Source organism: Prionailurus viverrinus, chromosome B2 (assembly GCF_022837055.1).
Source record: "Prionailurus viverrinus isolate Anna chromosome B2, UM_Priviv_1.0, whole genome shotgun sequence".
Taxonomy (NCBI): Eukaryota; Metazoa; Chordata; class Mammalia; order Carnivora; family Felidae; genus Prionailurus; species Prionailurus viverrinus.
In genome coordinates, this window is record NC_062565.1 from 96,995,990 (window position 1) to 97,022,283 (window position 26,294).

General features: G+C 37.5%; 1 protein-coding gene across 2 annotated transcripts in view; it reads right to left on the reverse strand.

The window, feature by feature from the left end:
• Window positions 1-26,294, reverse strand: part of PDSS2 (decaprenyl diphosphate synthase subunit 2) — a 261,793-nt gene that overhangs the window by 89,625 nt on the left and 145,874 nt on the right. For both annotated transcript variants that reach the window (XM_047859026.1, XM_047859027.1), the window contains exon 3: window positions 13,819-14,017. In XM_047859026.1, coding sequence (XP_047714982.1) covers window positions 13,819-14,017 — 199 coding nt within the window. The remainder of the gene's footprint in view (window positions 1-13,818; window positions 14,018-26,294) is intronic.

Here is a 26,294-nt window from a genome sequence, read left to right on the forward strand (position 1 = left end):
TAAATCTCTAGATCTTAGACATTTATAAAAGATGGTCATTTCTCTATTACATCTCTGAGTTTATAAACAATTTTTTCTTGATTCCTTTGTTTTTCTTCCTATATCGTAACATCTTCAGGATCTGCATATATACATTTTAAGTTCAGACTCTCTCCTACAACACTCAGAATTGTAGAATTTTGCAACTGGTAGGGATACAGGAGATGGAAATAATGTTGTCTTTATTTTACAGATGAGGAAACTAAGAAAACAAGTTGCCTCTGCTTACTGGTTATTTTCTCCAAAATGTTTCATAAAGCTCCTAATGATGTTTGTATTGAAATACTTATTCCAATATGTTAAAACTACTAGTCGCTTAAGGTATTACAAATCCCAATACCGGTAACTGCAAAATTGCTGGCAAAAAAGGTATCATGGTTCTTGGTTTGTTAGTTTTCTACTTTAGCTAAGCTAGAGGATTCTGGAGCCAGATTGCCTATATTTAGACAGCAGCTCTACCATTTCCTCAAGGAAATTACTTAACCCTTTCCTATGTCTCAGGAGAGATTAAATAAGTTAATACACATAAAGCACTTGCAATAGTGTCTAACACAGGGCAAGCACTCAAAAATATAAGTTGTTAATATTAAGTGCTTTGTACTAATTTTAATAAATATTAAATATTCTACATCATGAAGTTTCTAAGCTGACTTGAAAAATGGAGTATTAAGACATTAGAGGGATGCGCCTGGATGGCTCAGTCCATAGAGTATGCGACTCTTGATCTCAGGGTCATGAATTTAAGCCCCACATTGGGCATAGAGCTTAAAGAAAAAAAAAAAAAGACAATAGATAAACAGTCTGGAGAAAAAGATAAATGATCTAAACTAGAATTCTGAGGGAGAAAATGAACTGTCCAATGTTAAATGGCTAATTAAAAAAAAAAGTCAGAGATAGAGAATAGGTCCACAGACTTCTACTTGAGGTCTTTCCACTTCTCTTATGTGGCTTTATAGGTCATCTCTGAGAAGTATAAAATAGGTAAGTGCTATATAACCCAACATATTATGAAAACACAAGTTATCCACAAAAGTGAACGCTGAAGTTGCTTCGGAATGAAATAGTTAATGTGATATTCTAAACAGGGAAACTGTCATTTAAAAATCAAAGACTGGCCATACACTACAGTTTTGGTGTTTACTGATATCTGACTGACTTGCTGGGCACAGTGAAAATGGCCCCAGAACAAAGACAATTAAGCCATGTGAATAACAACAAACAATGCATTTTCCAAAATGCTTAAAAAGAAACTTCCTTGGCACAGCTGTACTTTCCAACAAGCCCACTTTAATGTTTTCACGGTTTCCAATATCAGAAATGACCTCAGGGTCAGGCATTTGTCAGTTAATGACCTGTTGGGCTAATGGCCTTCAGCTTTGCCTTGGGCACACAAGTCCTCCAGTAGGTCATTAGCTGCCAGAAAAGGGCTCTTCCCCAATCACTATTGCTAAATAAATAACATTTGCTCCTGGGTTAAGGCCCCATCAACCAACTTGGGCTTAGAGTGAATTTTTTCCATGAGTATTTACAACTCTGAGGAATCAGGAAAATGATGGAAATGCTAAAACCAAATTAAATCAACACAAATGAACTATCTGTAGCTACTAATGAAAAGCAGTCACATGGATCCTTTTGAATGCTCTTAACTGTTCTTTCGCTTATGGAGTTCAAATTCGGTATTAATCTAACACAACAGGCATGAAATTACAAATGCACTGCATTTTGGAATTTTATCTATAAGTCAGTTGTTTGGAGTTCATACCTCAATGTCCCAATATTTGAGGTTATAAATGGTGGCTAGGTTCCCAGGGCAGCCGACTAAAGCTTGGTTAGCCCATAACATTAGAAATACCATATGCTTATAATTAAAAATAAAATAGAAAACCACAATCTTACAATACCTTCAATTAAATAAAGTAGGAAAACAAAACTAAATAGAAAGACATTTAAAAAATGTCTTTAAACATTGCCAGTTATAGGGAAACCTGGTTAAAGGAAAAAATGAGGGTAGAGACCCTGGTTCTTTCTTAGGCCTGTTTCATTTCTAATTATATAATTTTCCTTATTCTTTTGTAACTTTTTTTGTTTATTTCTGAGAGACAGAGAGAGAAACAGAGCATGAAGGGCGGGGGGGGGGGGGGGGGGGAGTGGTAGAGAGAAAGGGAAACACAGAATCCAAAGCAGGTTCCAGGCTCTGAGCTGTCAGCACAGAGCCCAATGTGGAGTTCGAACCCATAAACCGTGAGATCGTGACCTGAGCCGAAGTCGGACGCTTAACCGACTGAGCCACGCAGGTGCCCCAATTTTCCTTATTAACACAAGAGCATGCCAAGCCTTACTCTGATGTTTTTCAACTCCTAAGTAAAGTTTCTTGGCTTATTTTTTCTTGAAAGGAGCAAGAAGAAGGCAAAAAGATGGATAACAATTTTTCTGAACTAACAAGGAAGAAGATAAAGAATGAAAGATGGGAAGAAAGGGGCTGGGGATAGCCTGAGATGGAATTAACTGATTTGTGAACAATAAAAGACAAAGAAAGAGGTACTGAGGATGTATCTATGGGATAAAGAAAGGATGAGTGAAGAGATGTGGGGTCAGCTAGCTGAGGATGCAGAGGAAGGAATCAGCTATTCATCTACCCAGTACTTTTGTTAACTCCTAACTCAGGAAGTTCCTTGAGTCAAATCATTAGAAAGGCAAAAAGAAATCATTAGCTCAAGCTCAGAAGTGGATTTTTTTTTCCCCTCTGGCTTTGGAGAAATGGCAGTTTACATCTGTGAAAATGAAGAGGAAAAAAAGCTGGCTTGATTAATTTTATATCTGGAAAGTAGAAAAAGGGATTTACAAAATTGAGGTGGCTAAGTATACTATAAAATTACCCCAGGGATGCCTGGGTGGCTCAGTCGGTTGAGTGTCCAACTTTGGCTCAGGTCATGATCTTGCAGTCCATGAGTTGGAGCCCTGCATCCGGCTCTGTGCTGACAGCTCAGAGCCTGGAGCCAGCTTCGGATTCTGTGTCTCCCTCTCTCTACCCCTTCCCCGCTCATGCTCTGTTTGTCTCTCTCTCAAAAATAAATAAACATTTTAAAAAATCTGCCCTAGTCAACATATTTCTACCTCTCGTGGCCAACCATGGTATGGGGTTCAACTCTACCCATTTTAGAGAATATATTTTTGTAGAACACAGACTTTTTAAAATGGGCTTATTTGAAAGCTTAGGCATATGGAAGAAATTCCCTTCTTGGTTGTCAGCTTTCTGGTTGACAGACACTCAGAGTTTTGTCCATTTTTTGTATGATGGCATTTGATCTTTTTATGGCAAAAAGACACTTCATTCCATTGTTTTATGGCACCAAAAGGACAAAGTTTAAGGTTTTAATGAGACAATAAATTTTAAAAGAACATAATATTTGGCTTCTTGTTTCTAAGTACACTTCTCAAATACTAATCATTTATCACTTTTGCTTTAAAGATCAAGGAAGTGGCTCAGAAAATGGATATAGTGTCTGTTTAATGGGTAGCTTTGTTAGCACATGATAAAAAAAAACTGCAAAAATTTGGGGACTTTGAAATTGTAATTTTATGATAACATTTTGGCTTCTTTATTCAATTGATAGGGAAATAACTGCCTTTATTGTTACAATATATGACACCCTACTTACCTTCTGCACACATTTAAGCTAGTCATGAAAATCTATACTTGAGAAGGGTTATATGTAGAAAAGGACATTAATCTTGGGTGTCAGACTAAAGAGGCTAAAACATAATCAATAATTTCCACAAGTAAAATAGTGCTGACAAGACTATAAACACACAAGGTCACAATGTCTATTTTAAATGAATATGATAAAGAAAATCTCAAATTTCATATGATATAGCATGTTTCTAGGTTTCATTTTTTTTTTTTTTAAGGTAGGCTCTACACCCAACATGGTGGTTGAACTCATGACCACAAGAACAAGAGTTACATGCTCTACTTAACTGAGCCAGCCAAGTGAGCCTAGATTTCACTTTTTAACATGAATTTGAAAGTAGAATTAATGTAACTGATAATACAAACATGGAATAACCAATAGCCCTCTTTTTATTAAAATATATAGATGGTATAAAAGGAGGAGATTTATATGCATAAATTGAGCATATTTATACAAACAAAATTCTTCCTTGTAAACAACATATTTATGCCTTTAGGAAAACAAAGTTAACATAAGGAAATACATCAGCTATGTAAAGAGTACATCTGTGCCCCTAATTATTTAGAAACATAAATCACTAATGCTTAATAGAACAGTCCCCAGGAATGACATCATGACAATGTTCTTGGGTGCTCAGACAAGACCCAAGCTAAGGCACAGTTTCCCACCTGATGTATAGTGATAGGTCCATTAAATGAAAACGACTATAATGAGAAAAAAATAGCATGGTCAATTGATTTTTTTATTATTTTTTTAAAAGTTTATTTATTTATTTTGAGAGAGAGTGCACGTGCACGTGATCCCGGGAAGGACACAGTAGGGGAGAGAGAGAATCCCAAGCAGGCTCTGCACTGTCAGCACAGAGCCCAACACAGGGCTCAAACTCATGTACTCTAAGATTACGACCTGAGCCGAAACCACAACTGAGCCATCCAGGTGCCCCTGAATTCAATTGTTCAAATACTAGGGTTATCACTATACATGTAAAATAAAAGACTTAGAGAAAAAAGATGACAAGCAGTAATCCAAACAGCCGTATTTGTACTGTGGCTTAATCCTAAAATAAAGATCTAGTCTACAAAATAAACAGGAACCAGAAAAAGCCTCTAATAGTCAGCCAGATTTCTAAATTATAGTGCTTCTCCACTTCATGTTTTTCCCCCAATTATTCAGCATGTCTCATTGATAGTTTGATGTTCAGATACTAAAATTTTAGATTCTGGTATGACCCCATCATTTCAGGATCCAGTGATGTTCTACATGAACACAATATAAAGCAATTTATTTCAATGGAGTCAGGGAATTTATGGCTTAAAAAGAGGCATTCTAAAGTCTCCAAGTCTAGGGTCTGTGTACAATGAAGTACCAAAACAAAAAGCTGACCTTAGGTTCCATAACTGAAAATGAATGAAAACTCAAACACTACTCTTGAATTCAAAACTCACCCTTGAATTCAAAATCTTGTTAATTCACATTTATGTGACCAGAGCTAGAACAGTAAGAAGACAATTACCAGAGGATTAATATACCAATTTCTATACTTAGAGATATTTAAAAATCTAAATGTTACCTAAGGCAATTACCTTGAAGACCCCTAATATCTTCAGGGAAAAGCCAAAGGGAGAATAATTGACTTTGCTAATTTTACCCTTGGCAATTATAAAACAGCTCTGAATTTCTGATGACTGCAGAACCCTTCATCTTAATGGTCTGCCCCAGGAGAAGTACAGAGATAAACACATAATACAGAAATTCAGACAAGAATTCAGTAGCACAAGAAAATGGAACATTGGTAGAATGAATAAGTCATAAAAAATTAAAGTTGCTACAAATATGCTAACTTTAATTACCAAGTTAAATACACACCCTCCAAAAAAAGCTGTCACTGTGACAAAAGTGACATACTATATACAGAAATTCTGTATTAAGTTCTGTCTGCTCCCTCACTGCTGTGGTGTCTCTTTCATTGCTATTGCTGACAAATTTTTCTTCTCCTTTTTAAAATTAAAGTATAACTCACAAACAATATCCTGTTTGTTTTAGGTATATATCAGTGATTTCATATTTTTATATATTGTTAAATGATCCCTACAGAAAGTCTAGTTACCATCCATCACCATACAAAGTTATTATAATGTTATTGACTATGTTCTTTATGCTGTACATTACATCCTCGTGACTTATTTATAACTGGAAGTTTATACTTCTTAATCCCCTTCACCTATTTCACCCATCCCACCCACCCCCGCCCCCCTGGCAACCAATAGTTTATTTCCTGTATGTAAAAGTGTTCCATTCTGTTTGTTCATTCGTTTTGTTTTTTAGATTCCACATATAAGTGACATTATATGACATTTGCTTTTCTGTGTATGACTTATTTCACTTAGCATAATACCCTCTAGGTCCATCCATGTTGTCACAAATGGCAAGATTTCATTCTTTTTTATGGCTGAGTAATATTCATACACACACACACACACACACCCCCACACCCATATATAGCATATGGTATATATATCCATCTTCTTTATCTGTTTATCTCTCAAATTTTCTTTCTTGTAAGAGAACATTAAAATGCCATTAAGGAGAAATCTAACTTTACTAAGACATTAACCATACGTAGAGAACTTTAAAAAACTTAATACTGTCCCAGAGAAACATTTATCACTACCTCCTCCTCCACACAAAAAATTCTTATTAATGATTAGTATTATCCTTAATCAATTTAAGTTTCTGGGAATTTATTTAATAAAATTAGTCTTCTTCTGAGATATAACTTTACTTTCTTTAAAAAAATAAACTGCCGGGGTGCCTGGGTGGCTCAGTCGGTTAAGCATCTGACTTCGGCTCAGGTCATGATCTCATGGTCCGTGAGTTCGAGCCCCGCGTTGGGCTCTGTGCTGACAGCTCAGAGCCTGGAGCCTGTTTCAGATTCTCTGTCTCCCTCTCTCTCTGCTCCTCCACCTCCACTCATGCTCTTTCTCTCTCAGAAAATAAACATTAAAAAAATTTTTTTTAAACCCTATTTATTTACTTATTTATTTAGAGTGTGCAAGAGCATGAATAAGGGAGAGGGGCAGAAGGAAAGAGAGAGAAGTATCTCAAGCAAGCTTGAGACGTGGGCTGGATGCCATGACCCTGGGATCATGACCTGAGTCGAAATCAAGAGTGGGATGCTCAACCGACTGAGCCACTCAGGCTCCCCTAAACTGCCAAGTCTTTAAATAAAAGGAATTGATTCTCAATATGGAAGATTTGTTTTATCAAAGATAACTCTTGACTTTCAAGAACTTTACCCCCTATAATCAGTTTAAACTATTGTTCATATATATGGTTTGGAAATCATCTATTAGGATTAAAAGAGAGCTAGTAGAAGCCTAGAATGGCAGAAGATCAATTATAGACCCCTGGACATGGTATTCAAGATCTTTCACAAGAGCTGATGCAGTGAAGTGTCTTTTGAAACTGACCTTTGTAGAGCCTTCAAATTTTGAAGAACAAGGTGCAAAAGGATCCTTTTTTTTTCTGACGAACAGAATGATTCATAGAATAAAGGCTTCAATCAAACACACAACTATCAAATTAAAAAAACAAAACAAAACAATATACCGTGGGCCTAAAAAGGAAAAAAACCTGCTCACCAGATAAAAGTCAATAAAATGAAAATCTAAAAGTACAAAACTGTGCAGAGACCATGAAGGTACAGGACTCACTGAAGAGGAAGGAAATACCTAATCATTCTTACTTCAAGAAGCTTCAGGCTTAACTGTTGCTTGGATATGCTAAGTTTTTGTTTTGTATTTTTTTTTTTTTTTTTTTTTTTAATCAAATACTGCCACTGAAATCCAGTGCCTAATGGAGCAGATGGTGGAGGTCTTAGTCTCTGGAACATTTATAGTGATGCTTCTGAATGCAAAACACTAAGAGTGGATTTCACAAACCATGAATCTCAATTGATTTTGATGGGAGTAAAGCCTCCATTTTCCCTGAACTTGAACCACACTAAAAGAAAGCATGTGTGAATGATACAAGATAGTTAAGAAAAAGGAACACATTAAATATCATTCCCATAAAGTGAGTGGTTAAAGCAAGTGAATACTTGTTTGTGTCATTACAGCATAATTGTATTTGTGCTAAATACCACCATCTTAACCTTATATAAGATTTCATCAGAATAGCTTAAAGTAAGTTAAAACGAATGATTAGAGAAAACAGAAATTTGTCTCAAGGCAGTAAGTCTTGTTTTAAGGTAGGGGCCAGGCTGAGAGCTAATTACAAAAATGTGGATCTAGTTACTACATCCAGAATATCTCTTCTTCTTAGGTATGTGGGTCTAATCCATGAGTGGCCAGTGTACACGACTACAGCTAGTCATGTATAGTGCAAGACACCCGGAAACCACACGAGGCCTGTACCTTCTGAGAGCTTCTCCTTCCCTAAGACCCAAAGTTCACCACAGACCACAGCAGGCATGGTCAAGAGGTAAGACGGACGATGCAGTCATAGAATGGCTCTCCAAGGCAGTGGATCAAACACCCTTCTGCTAACATGTGAATTCCAGTAAAGGAGAGAATTTAGTGAGACCCATCACAGTAGACTATACACACAGAAAACAGGGCAATTTGAGGGTAAATAAAAAGAATGCCCAAATGGTAATAAATCTCTGGTGGGAGATCTGAGATTCTCTATTATTCTATTTTATATAACCAATTCATTTCTTACTGGTTTCCTTTTCACACGAATATAAACTGTATATTAGAGGTACCCTACCATTTTCTCCCTAAAAATCAGCAGATCGGTCTCATAAAAATATAGCCAAAAGTGTGATGGGGAGATAGGGCAAAATGCTATTTGTCTTCCAGTGTCTATTATCCGTATCTTTCAGATTTTTGGCTGCGCATGTGGCTCCCCAAAATGAAGTTTATATTTCCTAGCCTCCCTTATAAGTAGGTGTGGCCATATAATTCAATTCTGGCCAGTAAGTAAGCAGAATGATCTTGAGCAACCTCTGAGAAATGTCTGTAAAGTGGTGATACTATAAAATTTATCAACCAAACTGGGACACTTGAGAGTAAAAGTGAGTGCTAAAAAATTAAAATTTTACACTTTTTGAAACATGTATTTATTTTTTAAAGTTTATTTATTTTGAGAGAGAGAGAGTGAGTGAGCACACATGCATTAGTTGGGCAGGGGCAGTGAGGGGGCAGGAAGACGCCTGAGCAGGCTCTGTGCCATCAGCACGGAGCCCTGTGCTTAATAGGCTGAGGCACTCAGGTGCCCCGAAACACGTAGTTATTAACTAATAAATGATTTTATTATGTTGGTGGACTTGTTAACAAGTTCTACTCAAAAACTATTTTCAAAAATGAAATTTAAAAAGAAAGAAAAATATATCCATGTACATTGCAACAAAATAAAAAAGAACTTTATGTTGATCATCCGAGTATTAAAAAATAACCAGCAAAATAATTATTCTTGGTAAATATTCACATACTCTAATTCATTGCTAATCTTGTGTAACTGGCATTTTTCTGAAGAATGTGCTTTTATCTTATTTTTTTTTAAAGATTTTATTTTAAAGAAATCTCTACACCCAATGAAGGGCTCGAACCTACAACCCCGAGATCAACAGTCACATGCCTCTACTGACTGAGCCAGCCAGATGTCCCTGAAGAATGTGCTTTTAAACATACAGCATTTAGGGGCACCTAGGTGGCTCAGTCAGTTAAGCATCTGACTTCGGCTCAGGTCACGATCTCATGGTTCATGAGTTTGGGTCCTGCATCGGGTGAACACGAGCCCCAACTTCAGGTGAACATAAGCCTCACTTTGGATGAGCCCCACTTGTCTCTCTCTCTCTCTCTCTCTCTCCCTCCCTCCCTCCCTCCCCCTCTCTCTCTGCCCTTGCTCATTTGCTCCTTTTCTCTCTCACAAAAAAAAAAATTACAAAGAAAATATGACATTTAAAAATAAAACTGCCAGCAATATTCTTCACAGTTGCAGTTTATGACTAATATGAAATTATTGATATCTTCATTTGGTTTTATTGGTAGACCATAATATTTTTAATTGAGAAAATGCTCATTCTACCAGTTCTGAGTTACCTGGTAAGCTCTAAGCAAATTTCCAAAATGGAACAGAAACTCAATTCTAATTTTTTAAAACAATTTTTAAATGCTTATTTATTTTTGAGAGAGAGAGAGAGAGAGAGAAAGAGAAAGAGAGAGAGAGAGTATGAGTGGGCAAGGGGTAGAGAGAGGGAGACACAGAATCCACAGCAGGATCCAGGCTCTGAGCCGTCAGCACAGAGCCTGTCGCGGGGCTCAAACTCAAGAACCGTGAGGTCATGACCTGAGCTGAAGTCGGACACTTAACCTAGTGAGCCACCCAGGCGCCCCCTAATTTTTTTTAAGTGGGCTTCATGCCCAGTGCAGAGCCCAACACAGGGCTTGAACTCATGACCCTCAGATCAAAACCTGAGCTGAGATCAAGAGTTGGATGGTTACCCAACTGAGCCTGCCACCCAGGTGCCCCTCAATTCTGATTTTTTAAATATTGTAAAGTGTAACTATTCTAGCCCAAATATTTTCAAGGTACTGTCTTTTTGCTTCCTTCAGAGTACCTTCTTTTGACAAATATTTTTATAAGACAAAGCTTGTCAAATAAATTGTCTCTACGATTCTTTTGAATGCTTTGCTAAAATTAGATGCTACAAAATCTAGGCCTTCTCAATTTCATTTCATTCATGTGTGTGTATAATTTATTCAAAATAGGCGCACTACCAAAGGATTCTTCCTGCAAGGTGAGATATTCCAAATCACAATTACATAATTTAAAATTTTAATCTTGGGTAGCATTTGAGTTCTTACTATTTATTTTGTTGTGCTCCTTCCTTGCTTTTGCAAAGAAAAAATCCAACGGGATTTTCATTAACTGTAATTCCTTGATTGTTTAGGGAATTCATTATAATTCCCTAAAAGTTTCATTTTGTGTTCTATTTGTTGAACCCTCGATTTCAGACTTCCAATGGATTCTGAACAAGATGTCATCAAAATTTATAAAAAAGTTCAATACCATTGTTGGGCATAAAGATTTTGAAAATCTGATGAATGACAGGCAACAAAGACAGAAGGAACATACTGCAGTGCTGAACTATGTTTTGTACTCAACACCAAAATCCCCAAAATCATGTAGTTCAAAGACTTGAACATAAAAATACTCGTAAATATTTATAACAATTCCATCTATTGCAATTAGTAGAATGTGGACACTTGTTTGGATGCAATTATGAGTTACGGGTATGCCACAACCAGTTCCAAGTACTCCACAGGAATCTCAATGTAGTAAGAACCTTGTTTTTACCACAACACTGTGTGTACCTCAGCAAAATGTGTACTTGTATTATTATTATAAACTAGTAATTTTATCTTCCATGTTGTACTTCAAGCTGAATTTCGGATCTCACTCATAATGGCTTAATCTCTGGTAGAATATACTTTCAGAAGCTTTACCTTGATTCCATGAATGGATGAAAAAAATAAAACATTTTTTGAATTAACTAAAATGATTCAATTATTTGAAGTACCTGATGACAGTCAACTAAAACTGGAATTATTTAACTGTTTGCAAAGTTTTTCTTTGGCCAATGGGGCCAAGAAATATAAAGTTATCGCTTCCCTTATCCCTATGTGCACATAAAAACTTGTAGTCGAAGGGTGCCTGGGTGTCTCAGTCAGTTAAGTGTCTGACTCTTGATTTCGGCTCAGGTCATGATCTCATGGTTCACGAGTTCAAGCCCTGTATCGGGCTATGTGTTGATAGCGTGGAGCCTGCTTGTGATTCTCTCTTTCTCTCTGTCCTTCCCCTGCTTGTTCTTTGTCTCTCTCAAAATAAATAAATTTAAAAAACCCCACAAAACCCATAGTCGAAAATGAGTGAAATTAATTTAGAAAAACAGACATCTGTCTAAACAAAAGTTAGGCTTCACAGCGAGGTATGTGTATATACCTTCTGCAGTGGCATGTGTGAAACCCTCATCCTTAGGAAATCTTCTTAAAGTAACTGCTAACTTTGGAAATAGATCCTGATACTTTTTCAGCATATTTGATACTTCTTGTTTTCATGCGGTCAGTGATAACAAAATGGCCTCCACAGTGGATAGTAAATGCCAACATTTTATGAGAATTACACATTCCTTACCAACTATCTTAATACTTAAAAAAAAAAAAAAGAAATATATAGTTTTTAGCTTATTGTTGCCAGAAGGGTTCACTGCAAAAAACAAAGCGTTGCCAAACAATCAAACAGTTACAGGTTAACACCGCACAAGCAAGGGTGCTCAGTCTACTCTCTACCGCCTCCCCTGATCAGCCTTGATTTTCCATACGTAACTCACAGACACCTAACTTCCACCTTACTCTGCTTCCCACTGAGCTTTTGGACTGGTGACTTGGTGACTCTCAAAGGCCATACATGGGCCGCAGTGCAGTTGGCTGATACATCAAGTGGCCCACTGCTGGGCCAGCAGTGCCAAAAACTTCCACACCTGATACAGGGAGAAGTTAACTGTTAACCTCGACATTCAGGACACTTCGTTGTACCACCAGCTGCCTTGTGTGCTATCCTTGATTGGGAGGTGTCTGGAAAGTTATTTCTGCTTGTCCTCCAGATTTAATATCACCTTACCATGAGAACACTCTCCACTGTACACGGTTCTCACATACTATTAGCTTAGATGAGACAAAAACTGAGGCGGAGGTTGGAAGTATAAAGTAGACATCTATGAAACCCATCCTGGCTCATTCTAATGTAATTATTAATCGTCCTCTGTTAAAAAAAATTCCAGGACAAATGTTAAGTCAGATGGGATTCTGGGACAGCAGACATATACTGACACTGTCCTTAGCAAACCAGGATGGACCCTCATTTGATCTTTAGGAGAAGGAGACCTGTCCTTCTCTGTCCTTCCTCCTCCTCCCTTCCTATTGACCGGAGTGAGAACATGATGACAGCTATTTGGGGCCATAAATAAAGTAGTAAGACAGGGATGGCAGAGGAGTAAGACAGAAAAAGCCCAGGTTCTTGACTTTGTAGACTCAATCCTGGACTGTTTAGTCCTGGATGTTTTTACACGAGAAAGAGTGATTCTGTCTTGTTTAGGCCACTGTTATTTTACAGCTAAACCTGATTCAAATTCATATATAAGGAATAACTCTATAATCTTTCTAGAAAGCAGCTTGCCATACGCTAAAAATGTTTAAGCCCTTTGAACCATTTTTAGGTATTTATCTTAACAAAATTAAATTCCAAAAATGAGAAATTTGTTAAAGAAGTGATATTACATCTAAATAACTGAATATTGGGGCGCCTGAGTGGTTCAGTCAGTTAAGCATCCGACTTTGGCTCAGATCATGATTTTGCAGTTCGTGAGTTCGAGCCCTGTGTCGAGCTCTGTGCTGACAGCTCAGAGCCTGGAGCCTGCTTCAGATTCTGTGTCTCCCTCTCTCTCTGCCCTTTCCCCATTCATGCTCAGTCTCTGTCTCACAAAAATAAACCAACAAATAAATAAATAACTGAATATTACGCAACCCTTAACAAGTTTGTGAAAAGTGTTAATAACATGGGAATGTGCCCACATCATAATATGAAGCAGGAAAAAATAGGCAGGATTAAAAAAACCTTATAATGTTAGTTCTCACCTATGTTACAACATGAAGGTAGGAGTAAGCAAACAAACAAAAAGCCTGAGAGGAAATACATCACAATATTAACTAACAGTGGTTGTCTCTGGGTAGTGAGATAATAGGTAATATTTGTTTATAGACATACTTTGTGTTATTTAACCATACTGATATAGTTAACAAATAATTAATTACAACCAGCAGAAAAAGAAGTTAATTTTAAAACTCTTTCTTGGCATTTGTGTTTTACCTGATGTGGACATTACCACCACCATCATCCCAATTTTACTGAGCATCCACACGTGGGGGGCTGGGGCAGCAGGGCATACAGACCTCCACAGCTCCAGCAGTCAACCAAGAGCCACCTAAAAGTCACCCAGACATAAGCAAACCCTGCCCGGTATTACCTTGGTGTTCTGTAGCAGAGCTAGTCCGTTGCAGGCATTTGCTAGAAGAAAGTCTCCACTCAGGATAGCTATTTTATTTCCAAATTGCATGTCTTTCAGTGGTCCATCAGAGGATTGCAATTCACTTAAATTTACTATCCCACGATGTACGAGGAGAGCAGTGTGGATAAGTTCTGTGATCTCTGCCAAACTTCTTTGACTAAAATGTGAAAGTAAGACTTGTCTGAGTGTCAAGAAAACCATCATATCGGTAATGTCAGACTTCAGTTTTTAACAATAAAATATTTCAATGGCTAGTCTCTCTCTCTCTTTTTTAGATTATTCTTTTTTAATGGAGTTTTTAATAGAGGCCTCTCTACTGATCACTCTGGCATCTATACTCAGATTTTTTTTTTTTCAGTATTTACTTATTTTTGAGAGAGAGAGAGACAGAACATGAGTGGGGGAAGGTCAGAGAGAGAGGAATACACAGACTCCAACCCAGGCTCCAGGCTCTGAGCTGTCAGCACAGAGCCTGACATGGGGCTTGAACTCAGGAACTATGAGATCATGACCTGAGCCGAGATCAAGAATTGGACACTTAACCAACTGAGCCACCCAGGCACCCCTATAAGCAGATCTCGACATGTTCCTTCCCTGGAACATTCCTCACCCTCCATGCCATGAATAACCAGGATTCCTCAGAGAGAAGCTGGGCAGTGGAGGCCACCCTCCAGAGATCCATTTAGATGATCTGTTCTCAGCATACCTTTCCCACCTCTGTAATTTTAGGATATCTAAAAATCCTTACTAGGATCTAATGAAACTCCAATTTAAGGGGGGAACATAACCTGTGTCAAGCATTAAGCCAAGCACTTCTACACATTATCTTTTTTAACCCTAATGCAAAGCTATGGGATTTACAGAGATGAATATATCCATAGTTCTTTTCCTTCAAAGACCTTACATTTCAGAATACAAAGCCAAGATATATATCTACAGTAGTAAAGAAAATAGAGAAGGCCCTCGAGGGCCTTACAGTACAGTATAGTACTGTATCAGATGGGATCTCAAGAAATGTTTCTTTTTTAATACTTTTCTATAGTTTGGACATTTTCTCTAATAACAAAAGCATTATTTTAAAATCATAAAAAAATTACTAATATATTTAAATTTCACAACCATCCTATGATAGGTATTACTAATTCCTTTTTACAGGTGAGAAAATTGCTGCACACCGTTAAATGATTTTCCCAAAGGCACACAGTAATGTAGAGCTCGAAATCTGTTGGAATCTGTTACAAACATCTCATGTGAATCACACCTCTTGGCTTCCATGCCCCTGTGTTGTCCCATCCACACTAACTCTGGGTTTGGCCTTAGCAAAAGGCCTTAGCAAACATGACACAAGCAAGCCTAAAAAATGCTTCTGTATTAAGACTCGTCCAAAGCAGTCACATGAGTGACCCTAGGTAGAAGAACCATCTGGTCAATCCACAGAATGTGCAATAAAATGACTATTTCAAATTAGTAAATTATAGGGTAGTTTGCTATGCAGCAACAGATATCTGATACAGAAACTAGTATATGTGGGATGGCGTGCTGTTCAACAAAAGCCTAAAATATGTGTCAGTGGCTTTGAGTCTGAATGGTGGGTTCTAAATGTGAAAGCTAAAGAGACAGCAAATTCTTAGTAGAAGCTAGAAAGGCAGTGAAGAAATTGTTACTGGAGACTGAGAAGGGACATGTTATGTTAGAAGGGAGTGAAACAACTGGCAAAACTATTGCCTATGGTAACTTGAAAAATAGAAAACGTATAATAAAATTATGTATCTGGATAAGAGGATTACCAGGCAGAATGATGAAATGTCATCTGGATTATTTCAGCTGTGTACAAGGTACAAGGTACAAGAGAGATGAGCTAAAGGGAGAATTGTGAGTTTGGAAGCAGTTTAGAGGACCTGTGAAGGAGAAAAGACTTGCTAGGTTGAAAAGAGAACCTTCACATTTCCAGTCTCTTCAGAAACAAAGACTTCAAAGAAAGAAATGGTATTAGGAAAAAAAATCAAATCAAAACTACAGCTATAAGACCTTTTCTAAAGACCTAACAAATTTAAGTTGCTGCCTGATTGACCCCTTTGGCTAGACAAAAGGTCTCTAAGAATTTTAAGGGTATTGTCCCATAGGAGCCTATACTCAACCTAAAGTAGACATGTCTACCTCAAAAAAGAACTATGGATATGCCTTTTAGGGTACGGAATGAACGTTAATGACATTCACAGAAATCCCAAAAAGCTTTTGAGGGAGTTGTATGAGCTTCAACTCAAGTGACAGTTGACAGTTCAAAAGGAAGAAAGGAAAAAGAAAAAAGAAAAAAAGGAGCTTCTAAACCAACTTTCCATGGACAAGCAATCAGGCTGAGACAGCTACTCAAATACAAGTATGAGTCATCTTTTTTTTTTTTTTAATGTTTATTTGAGAGACTGTGTGTGAGTGCACGAGTACACTAGTGGGAGAGGGGCAGAGACAGTGAGAGAGAATCCCAAGCAGTCTCCCCATTGTCAGCCCAGAGCCTGACATGGGGCTCAATCTCATGAACCATGAGATCATGACCTGAGCTGAAATCAAGAGTCAGACACTTAACTGACTGAACCACCCAGGCCCCCCATCTTGTCTTTTTTAATTGGAAGTAAAGTTGACACATAGCGTTACATTAGTTTCAGGTGTATAACATAGTAATTTGACAAGTCTATATGTTATGCTATTTTACCACAAGTATAGCTATCTCTAAATCATTTCTTTCTGAAAATTTCCACAGAAAATAGTTTGGAGGGCAAAGGATTCTGGAGTACAATGGTTGGGGAATCTCTCCCAGGAAACAGTCTGGGCCCTAGTCAAAAAATATTCTTTACTTCTAGAGTAGGAGGTCCTGATAATAGGTGCCCAGCTGGATTTCAGAATTACTATGGGCAAATGATTGTTATGTGCTTCCCAATTCTCCCTCTTTTAAAAAAAATTTTTTTAATGTTTATTTATTTTTGACAGAGAGAGAGAAATGGAGCATGAGCCGGGGAGGGGCAGAGAGACAGGGAGACACAGAATCCGAAGCAGGCTCCAGGCTCCGAACTGTCAGCACAGAGCCCAACGCGGGGCTTGAACTCACAGACTGTGAGATCATGACCTGAGCCAAAGTCAGACACTCAACCGACTGAGCCACCCAAGCACCCCATTAATGGAAGTGACTATTGTGGTTGTCTTGTTCCTGACTCACTATTCCAAACTGGATGTGTAGTAATGGTAGGGGTAGTAACTTATCCTTTTAGTTCCTTGGACTGAGGAGCTGCACCCCTGGAGCCACATCCACATCTGGACCTAATGAAACTTACGAGATTATGAGATCACGGACCTTGAGCTCGATGCCATGAAATACACGAGACTTGGGGCTTAGGGAGGTGGTAAGTATATTTTGCATAAGGAAGGAATGTGGATCATGGGGACCTGAAGGTGGACTGTGGCAGATGGTTATACCAATGTCCACCAATGAATCATACCTCCTGACATCCATGTCACATATCCTCCTTGATTAACTCTGAGTTGATTATATGACTTGTTTGGCCAATAGAAAACCAGCAAATGCAGGATAAAATCCAAAGGTCTTGTAAGTGTTTTGCACCGGGGCTTACCCTCTCGGTATGCTATCCCAAGACTACTTGTGAAGAAACCTAGTCTAGCCTCCTTAAGAATGAAAGACAACATGGAGAGAGGCCTACCTTTCCTAACCATGCCCACCCTCCAGTTGACCTACCAGGCAAATGCAGCCACATAAATAAACCCAGGAGAAACCAGCAGACGATGAGTTCAGCCAACCTACAGAACTATGAAAAATAAAATGGTTACAGTTTTAAGTCACCAACTTTTGGGGCAGTTTGTTATGTAACAACATATAACTGATAGAGACTTCAAAGTTCAACCTGTTTCCACTATACCTAGGCTGCTTCCTAGATATGCCAGTTGAAAGATTCTTACTCGACATATCTTTGAAAGCCATGGAAAGAAAAGCAAAAACGAACTACTGGGACCTCATCAAGACAAAAAGCTTCTGCACAGAAAAGGAAACAATCAACAAAACTAAAAGGTAACTGACAGAATGGGAGAAGATATTTGGAAATGACATATAGAATAAAGGATTAGTATCAAAAATCTATAAAGAACTTACCAAACTCAACACCTGAAAAACAAATAATCCAGTGAAGAAATGAGAAGACATGAATAGACACTTTTCCAAAGAAGACATCCAGATTGCTAACAGACACATGAAAGGATGCTCAATATTGTTCATCATCAGGGAAACACAAATCAAAACACAATGAGATACCACCTCACACCGATCAGAAAGGCTAAAATTAACAACTTAGGAAACAACAGATGTTGGCGAGGATGTGGAGAAGGGGAACCCTATTGCACTGTTGGTAGAAATGCAAACCAGTGCAGCCACTCTAGAAAACAGTATGGAGGTTCCTCAAAAAATTAAAAATAGAACCACCCTAAAAAAAACAAACAACAACAACAACAACAACAACAAAAACCCTACCCTACAATCCAGCAATTGCATTACTAGAAATTTATCCAAAGGATACCAAAATGCTAATTCGAAGGGGCACATGCACCCCAATGTTTAGAGTAGTGCTATCAACAACAACCAAATTATGGAAAGAGCCCAAATATTTATGAACTGATAAATGGATTACGATGTGGTGCGTGTGCACATGTAATGGAATATTACCCAGCGATGAAAAAGAAAATGAAATCTTGCCATTTTTAGCAACGTACATGGAACTGGAGGATATTCTGCTAAGTGAAATACGTCAGTCAGAGAAAGATGTATCACATGATTTCATTCACACGTGGAATTTGAGAAAATTAACAGATGAACATAGGGGAAGGGAAGGAAAAATAAAAAAACAGAGAGGGAAGCAAACCGTAAGAGATTCTTAAATACGGAGAACAAACTGAGGGTTGATGGGGGTGGGGGTGGAGTGAGGGGTATGGGTTAATTGGGCAACAGGCATAAAGGAGGACACTTTGCAGGATGAGCACTGGGTGTTATATGTAAGAGATGAATCATTGGGTTCTACTCCTGAAGTCAAGACTACACTGTATGTTAACTTGAGAATAAAAATAATATATAAATAAATGAATAAATAAATAGGGCATTTCATTCAAATTTGAGAAAACTTAGAAAATAAGTATAAAGTATAAGAAAAAGTATTTAAAAATATAAACAATTTTCTCTGAATAAGGTACATTTGTGCTGGGCCATGGGTGATAGGTATGATTTCTATAGCTGGAGATAAAGGGTAGAGAAAAGACAGTGATTAGGAATCCTAGAATAAGGGAGAAGAGAAATCAAGGCTTGGTGAAGGCAAGAGGAGAAAATGTGACCAGAGGGTGAGGAGGTGAGTTTGGCCAGAGTATAGGGTCTATATGCATAAGTGACTAGGTTACATTAGGATAAAGGGTCTGTACTTTGTTATACACGCAGTGCTTTTGAGAAGTAGGGATGATACATTTTTAAAAAATGATTTAGGAAAAATATTCTGAAGGTGATATGTAGAAGAATATGAAAAAGTAGATAATGAAAGTACAGAGATGGGGGGTGGGGGGAAAGAAGCTATTACAAAGATCCAAGGGAAATGTAACAAAAGGGCTTGACCTAAAGGTCAAATTTAAGCATTTGACTTAGGACAACCTTAAGATATGGAGACAAATAAATACACAATAAACGGTACTAGATTAACAACTATGATACAATAATTACATAAAGACACAATTATATAAAATAAAGGAGCCAGACAACTAGGCATCTACAAAAAAAAAAAATCACATTTTTAATTTCCTTTGTTAAAAAACAGTATTTGTAAAAATGACCCAGTGGACATTCTGCACTTGATTACCAATTGGGGAGTAGGAGAAAATGAACCAGTGAGTTAAGCAGCTTCTAAAGAAAGAATAAATTTGTGGTTTCAATGAAAACCTCATTACATCCCAAAGAAAATCACCAGTGATGGAAGCTTAGAGGTCTACTGAGAAGTTAACAGAAAACATTTAAAAACAAACAAACATTTAAAATTATGTTCTAAAAAAGTAACTGAAAGAAAAATGTATTTTTATCCTGTTCTCCAGTTTACAATACCAATCACTGTAAAAATCCATATTGTCATATTTCACAAAAATTGCACAATGGGACTGTGGGCAAGTATATTAAGTCAGGAAAGGTTAAGCACTGGGCAGCTGTCTCATTCAGTCAGCTTATGAAAGAACGTAATAAGCAGGCATGCAAAAACTTGTAGGTGTTCTGAATTACCCTGAGGATGAAACTAAGTGATTATGAGCTTTTAATAAAGACACTGCTTATCATAAAGCAGCATTCATTAAATAAATAGCAATCTTTAAATGCCACATGGTCAGAATCAACAAAAACATTGCAATAGTAAAAGTGAAAAGCCATAATTTGTACAATAACCACAATTTACAAAGAACTTTCATTTATATTATCTACTTGTGATTCTAATTACAGCAGGTCTGGGGAGGTCAAATACTTGATCAAGAACATCCAGTTTGTAAAGGACAAAGTTGGAACTCAGAGCCACCTTGTCATAATGACCAGCGATAATTTAAAATGTTTATTTACATAATGAATAGTAAATGAGGGGGGAAAAAAGGCCAAAGTTACCAATGTTACCAACATTGGTATATGCCCACCAAAACGTGTCCAATTTTCATCCCTAGTTCTAAGCACTACGGAAGAGAATTTTCTACGAGAGAGTATATTATAAATGGATTTGACTCTTTTTGTTGATAATAACTGGGAAAAGTAATCAAGTTGTTTCCAACTCATTTGATCAGAACCATTTATCAAGTGATGTAGCCCAGTCAGGAATCTGGGTAACAGTGCTACTTCTGTCGGTAACATCACACAGTTCAGGGGCAAATTCCTTAAACTCTTAGGACCTGGGTCTTCTCATCACTGAAAGAGAAACAATTCTTTCCAGTTCCCAAATCCTAAGATTCAGGGCTTGAAAGTAAATAATTACCTAGACTGGCAGTTAACAGTTACAAAGAGACAAAAATATTACTAACACTACTTTCCTACAAAAAATAGAAATGAAATGATCTGTCATCTTTTAAATCTGTCCTGCAATTCCACTATCTGGTACTGTGCTCTCAATTTCTAAGATTTTATCATCAGATAAACAACTCTAGATCACATTATGCAAGAGTATAATTTAGTGTACAGCAGAGAAGTGACAGTATGAAAGAATTTGGGAAATTTTTCTTCTCATTATCTTCTTCCTGTTTTAGCCACCCAAAGCAATCTAGTAAACTTTCAATGTACTGGATTTTAAAAATTATCTTAAATAAAAGTCTTCATGCCATTTTATGTACATATATTTTAGTACTCTTGGGTATTTTTCATGCTAAATCTTGATTGGAAAAGAGTCACAAATGAATACCACTTATGTTAAATAATCAGAGTAGGGAAGTAATTACCACATTGAATGAAACTGAGGATTAATCAATGTTTCTACAAAAATTTCCACCAAATCACTTTCTTTCAGTTATATTAAACAACTCCATCTGTTTTGATCCATTTTGTCCCAACATTTCTCCAAATTTTTTAGCATCCTAGTTTTAGACGTAAGGATGGAAGACATTGCTAGTTACCTTTCCATTCTTATGTTCCTTACTACCAATATATGTTTGATTATATATAAAGTGACAATGTACTCACTTAAAAATACCTCTCCTAGATGTCTTGAGGCTAGTAGTAATCATGTAGCACCATCTGGCCAAAGAATGTAAGCAGAAACCTACTAGGTAGGATTTCTGAGAAATCTCCTGAGTTCCTGATGTTAGGGGACAGATTCAGCTGGTTTGCATCTTTGGCAATCTGGGTTTACCCCTTCTTTCTGTCTGGAAGATGGCACAGCTACCTGGGAGTGCAGAAGAGACTTAAGGATCCTAAAGAGGGCCCCCAACCTCAGGAGAGTAGGGCAGGAAGAACGGAGAAGTCTGAGTCCCTAATAACTTACTTCTTTGAGAGTTATACCAGCTCTGATGTGCCCGCCTCTAGACTTCTTGTTAGCTGAGATAAACACTGCACTCTTTTAACCTACTGTTGTTAGAGTCCTGTTCTATGCAGCCAGATAGCTTCCTGAAAGATATGGTTAATGAAAACTACACCACAAAAGATGGTAAAGAGTTTATGTTCATACATCTACACTCTGGTTTTATTCACTTATCTCTTGTAGATAGTTCTACATCATCTACAAACAGAGAATCTCCTTGTTCTTTTTTTTTTTTTCTTTTTAAATAGAATCTCCTTGTTCTATTTAACATTTCTATAGAGGTCCACTGTGTAGTTGTGCCATACGACTTTTTTTATTCTTTGCCATACAACTTTTGCTGTCATAGGGTGAGTGATAAATAGATTTCTGTATAAGGAACTTTTAAGACTTGGCTCACGTGTCACTTCTGTGATGTTTTCCCATACTTTCCAGAGTTAACTCCTCCTGTGCTTGAAAGTCTTTGAACATAGCTATCATTTATTGTACTATCCTGTAATTATTTCTTTAGCCATCTATCTTCCTGCTCCCTCTCTCCCTCACTACACTGTAAATTACACTATCCTATTTCTCTAGGCTGGCTACAAATATTTGTTAAATGAATAATTCTTTAATTAGCAATCAATTTTATAAAGGTATAAGGGATTATTCTCATTCCTCCTTTCAAAAGGGAAGGATGATATAAACTAAAAAGTCAGGTTCATAGCATCAAAGTGACCCCAGAGGTCAATTAACCTCAATCACCCCTTTCAGGGATGGATGAGTGATAACTACCTCACAGGAGCCAGGTTTGCTGATAAATAGTTTTAATTATTAGAAATTGTTCTTTATATTAATGTGAAGTCTTTTAAATTTTTTACACTTTTAAGTTGGTGTCAAAACAGAAGGGTCAATTATGTTTCACTACATAGGCAAGGGAGATTAAAAAAAAACCAATGGAGTCTTCTCTTTCTTTCTTACTCTATTTTTTTTTCCTTTTTCTTCCTCCTTCCCTCCTTGCTTTCCTTCTTTTTGAGAGGATTAAGAAAACACAGAAAAGTGCAGAAAATAATACAATAAATGACTAATATTCCATTTAGAAATAACAAATGCTTGGGGCACCTTGGTGGCTCAGTCGGTTAAGCATCCGACTTTGGCTCAGGTCATGATCTCAGCATTGGTGGGTTTGAGCCCCATGTTGGGCTCTGTGCTGACAGCTCAGAGCCTGGAGCCTCCTTCAGATTCTGTGTGTGTGTGTGTGTCTCTCTCTCCCCTCCCCTGCTCATGTTCTGTCTCTCTCTCTCTCAAAATAAAGATTAAAAACAACAACAACAAAGGTTTACACTGTCATTTAGAACAGTTTTTAAAGACACATTTTTTTTTAAATTTTTTTTTTTCAACGTTTATTTATTTTTGGGACAGAGAGAGACAGAGCATGAACGGGGGAGGGGCAGAGAGAGAGGGAGACACAGAATCAGAAACAGGCTCCAGGCTCTGAGCCATCAGCCCAGAGCCCGACGCGGGGCTCGAACTCACGGACCGCGAGATCGTGACCTGGCTGAAGTCGGACGCTTAACCGACTGCGCCACCCAGGCGCCCCTTTAAAGACACATTTTAAAAAATGTTTATTTATTTTTGAGAGAGAGAGAGAGTGCACACATGCATGTGTGTGAGCTGGGGAGGAGCACAGAGTGAGAAGGACAGAGAGAATCCCAGGCAGACTCTGTGCTGTCAGTGCAGAGTCAGACGTAGGGATCAATCTCACGAACCATGAGATCATGACTTGAGTTGGGATCAAGAGTTGGATGCCTAACAGACACTTAAGTGAATGGAACAGAATAGAGAACCCAGAAATGGACCCACAGATGTATGGCCAACTAATCTCTGACAAAGCAGGAAAGAATATCCAATGGAATAAAGACAGTCTCTTCAGGAAAATTGTTGGCAAAATTGTACAGTGACATGCAGAAGAATGAACCTGATCCACTTTCTTATACCATACACAATAATAAATTCAAAATGATAAAACCCTAAATGTAAGACAGGAAGCCTTCAAAATCCTTGAGGAGAAAGCAGGCAAAAACCTCTTTGACCTCGACCACAGCAACTTCTTATTCAACACATTTCCAGAGGCAAGGGAAACAAAAGCAAAAATGAACTACTGGGACCTCCTCAAGATAAAAAGCTTTTGCATGGAGAAGGAAACAATAAGCAAAACTAAAAGGCAAGCAATGGAATGGGAGAAGATATTCAAATGACATATAAAATAAAGGGTTAGTATCCAAAATCTGTAAAGAACTTACCAAACTCAACACCGAAAAAACAAATAATCCAGTGAAGAAATGGGCAAAAGACATGAATAGACACTTTTCCAAAGAAGACATCCAGATGGTTAACAGACACATGAAAAAATGATCAACATCACTCATAATCAGGGAAATACAAATTAAAACCACAATGAGATACCACCTCACTCTAGTCAGAATGGCTAAAATTAACAACTCATGCAACAACAGATGTTGGCAAGGATGCAGAAAAAGAGGATCTCTTTTGCACTGCTGGTGGGAATGCAAGCTGGTGCAGCCACTATGGAAAAGAGTATGGAGGCGCCTCAAAAAATTAAAAATAGAACAACTCAAAAAAAAAAAAAAAAAAAGAACAACTCTACGCCCTAGCAATTGCACTACGAGGTATATACCCAAGGGATACAGGCATGCTGTTTTGAAGGGGCACATGCAACCCAATGTTTACAGAAGAGCTATTGTCAATAGCCAAATTATGGAAAGAACCCAAATGTCCTGTGACAGATGAATTGATAAAGAAGATGGGTGTGTGTGTGTACACACACACACACACACACACACACACACACACACACACACACACAATGGAGTATTACTCAGCAATCAAAAAGAATGAAATCTTGCCATTTGTAACAATGTGGATGGAACTAGAGGGTATTATGCTAAGTGAAATAAGTTAGAAAGGAACTAGAGGGTATTATGCTAAGTGAAATAAGTTAGAAAAAGACAAGTATCATATGACTTCACTTATATGAGGAATTTAAGATACAGGATGAACATAAGGGAAGGGAAGTAAAAAGAATATAAAAACAGGGAAGGGGACAAAACATAAGACTCTTAAATACAGAGAACAAACTGAGGGTTGCTGGAGGGGCTTTGGATGGGGGGATGGGCTAAATGAGTAAGAGACATTAAAGGAAGACACTTGTTGAGATGAGTACTGGGTGTTATACATAGGGGATGAATCAATGAAATCTACTCCTGAAAACATTGTTGCACTGTATGCTAAATAACTTGGATGTAAATTAAAAGAGAAAAAACAAAGAGTCAGATGCCGGGTGACTGAGCCACCGGAGCGCCTCAAATATGCATTTTTTAAAAAACCTTTTTATCCTGGGAATTTTCAAATATACCAAAGTGGAAAATACAGCATAAGGAACCTGTGTGGACCCTAATTTTGTTTCAGCTGCACCTTTCACTCTTTTTTAGATTGTTTTGAAGTAAATGCACATATCATGTCATTTGACATGAAAATACTGAAAATACTTCAAATATCCAATTTTTAAAATGCCTAGGAGCAATTATGGCTCCCAGTTACTAAATTATTACTAAAAATGAAAAAGATCAGCAATTAATAACTAAATTAATTATTAATTACTTTGAGCCAATTAATTACTGTATGCTGAGTACTTTATGTAATATGATTTTGCAAGCATAACAATAATTCAATGAATAGATTAATAAATAAAATAAAGTAAAACTCACAACAGCTCTCTGAGGTAAGCATTATTATATCTACTGTGCAGAAAGGAGTTTGGCTGGCAGGCTAACTTGCTCAAGTTCACATAGCTAGTGAAATGCAGAGCCACAAGCTTGGGGCTCTCTGATTCTAAAGCCCTGGCTCCTTGCATATCAAAAGCAAACTAATAAAAATCCCAAATACAAAATGTACAAAATTCAGGGTTTTCTAAGTATGTTAAGATGGTAGGCAAGAATCATTTATTAAAAATCATTTTCTTTGAAGGTGCAGGGGGTGCTCAGTTGTTTGAGTGTCCGACTCTTGATTTTGGCTGAGGTCATGACCCCAGGGCCATTGGATCGAGCTCCGTGCTGAGCGTGGAGCCTGCTTAAGATTCTCTCTCTCTCTGACTCTGAAAAAATGAGAACAAACTGAGGGCTGATGGGGGGTGGTAGTGAGGGGAGGGTGGGTAATGGGTATTAAAGAGGGCATCTTCTGGGATGAGCACTGGGTGTTGTATGGAAACCAATTTGACAATAAATTTCATATACTTAAAAAAAAAATTCTCTCTCTCTCTCTTTCTCTGCTCTTCTCCTCTGATCATGTACACTCTCTCTAAAGTAAAAATTT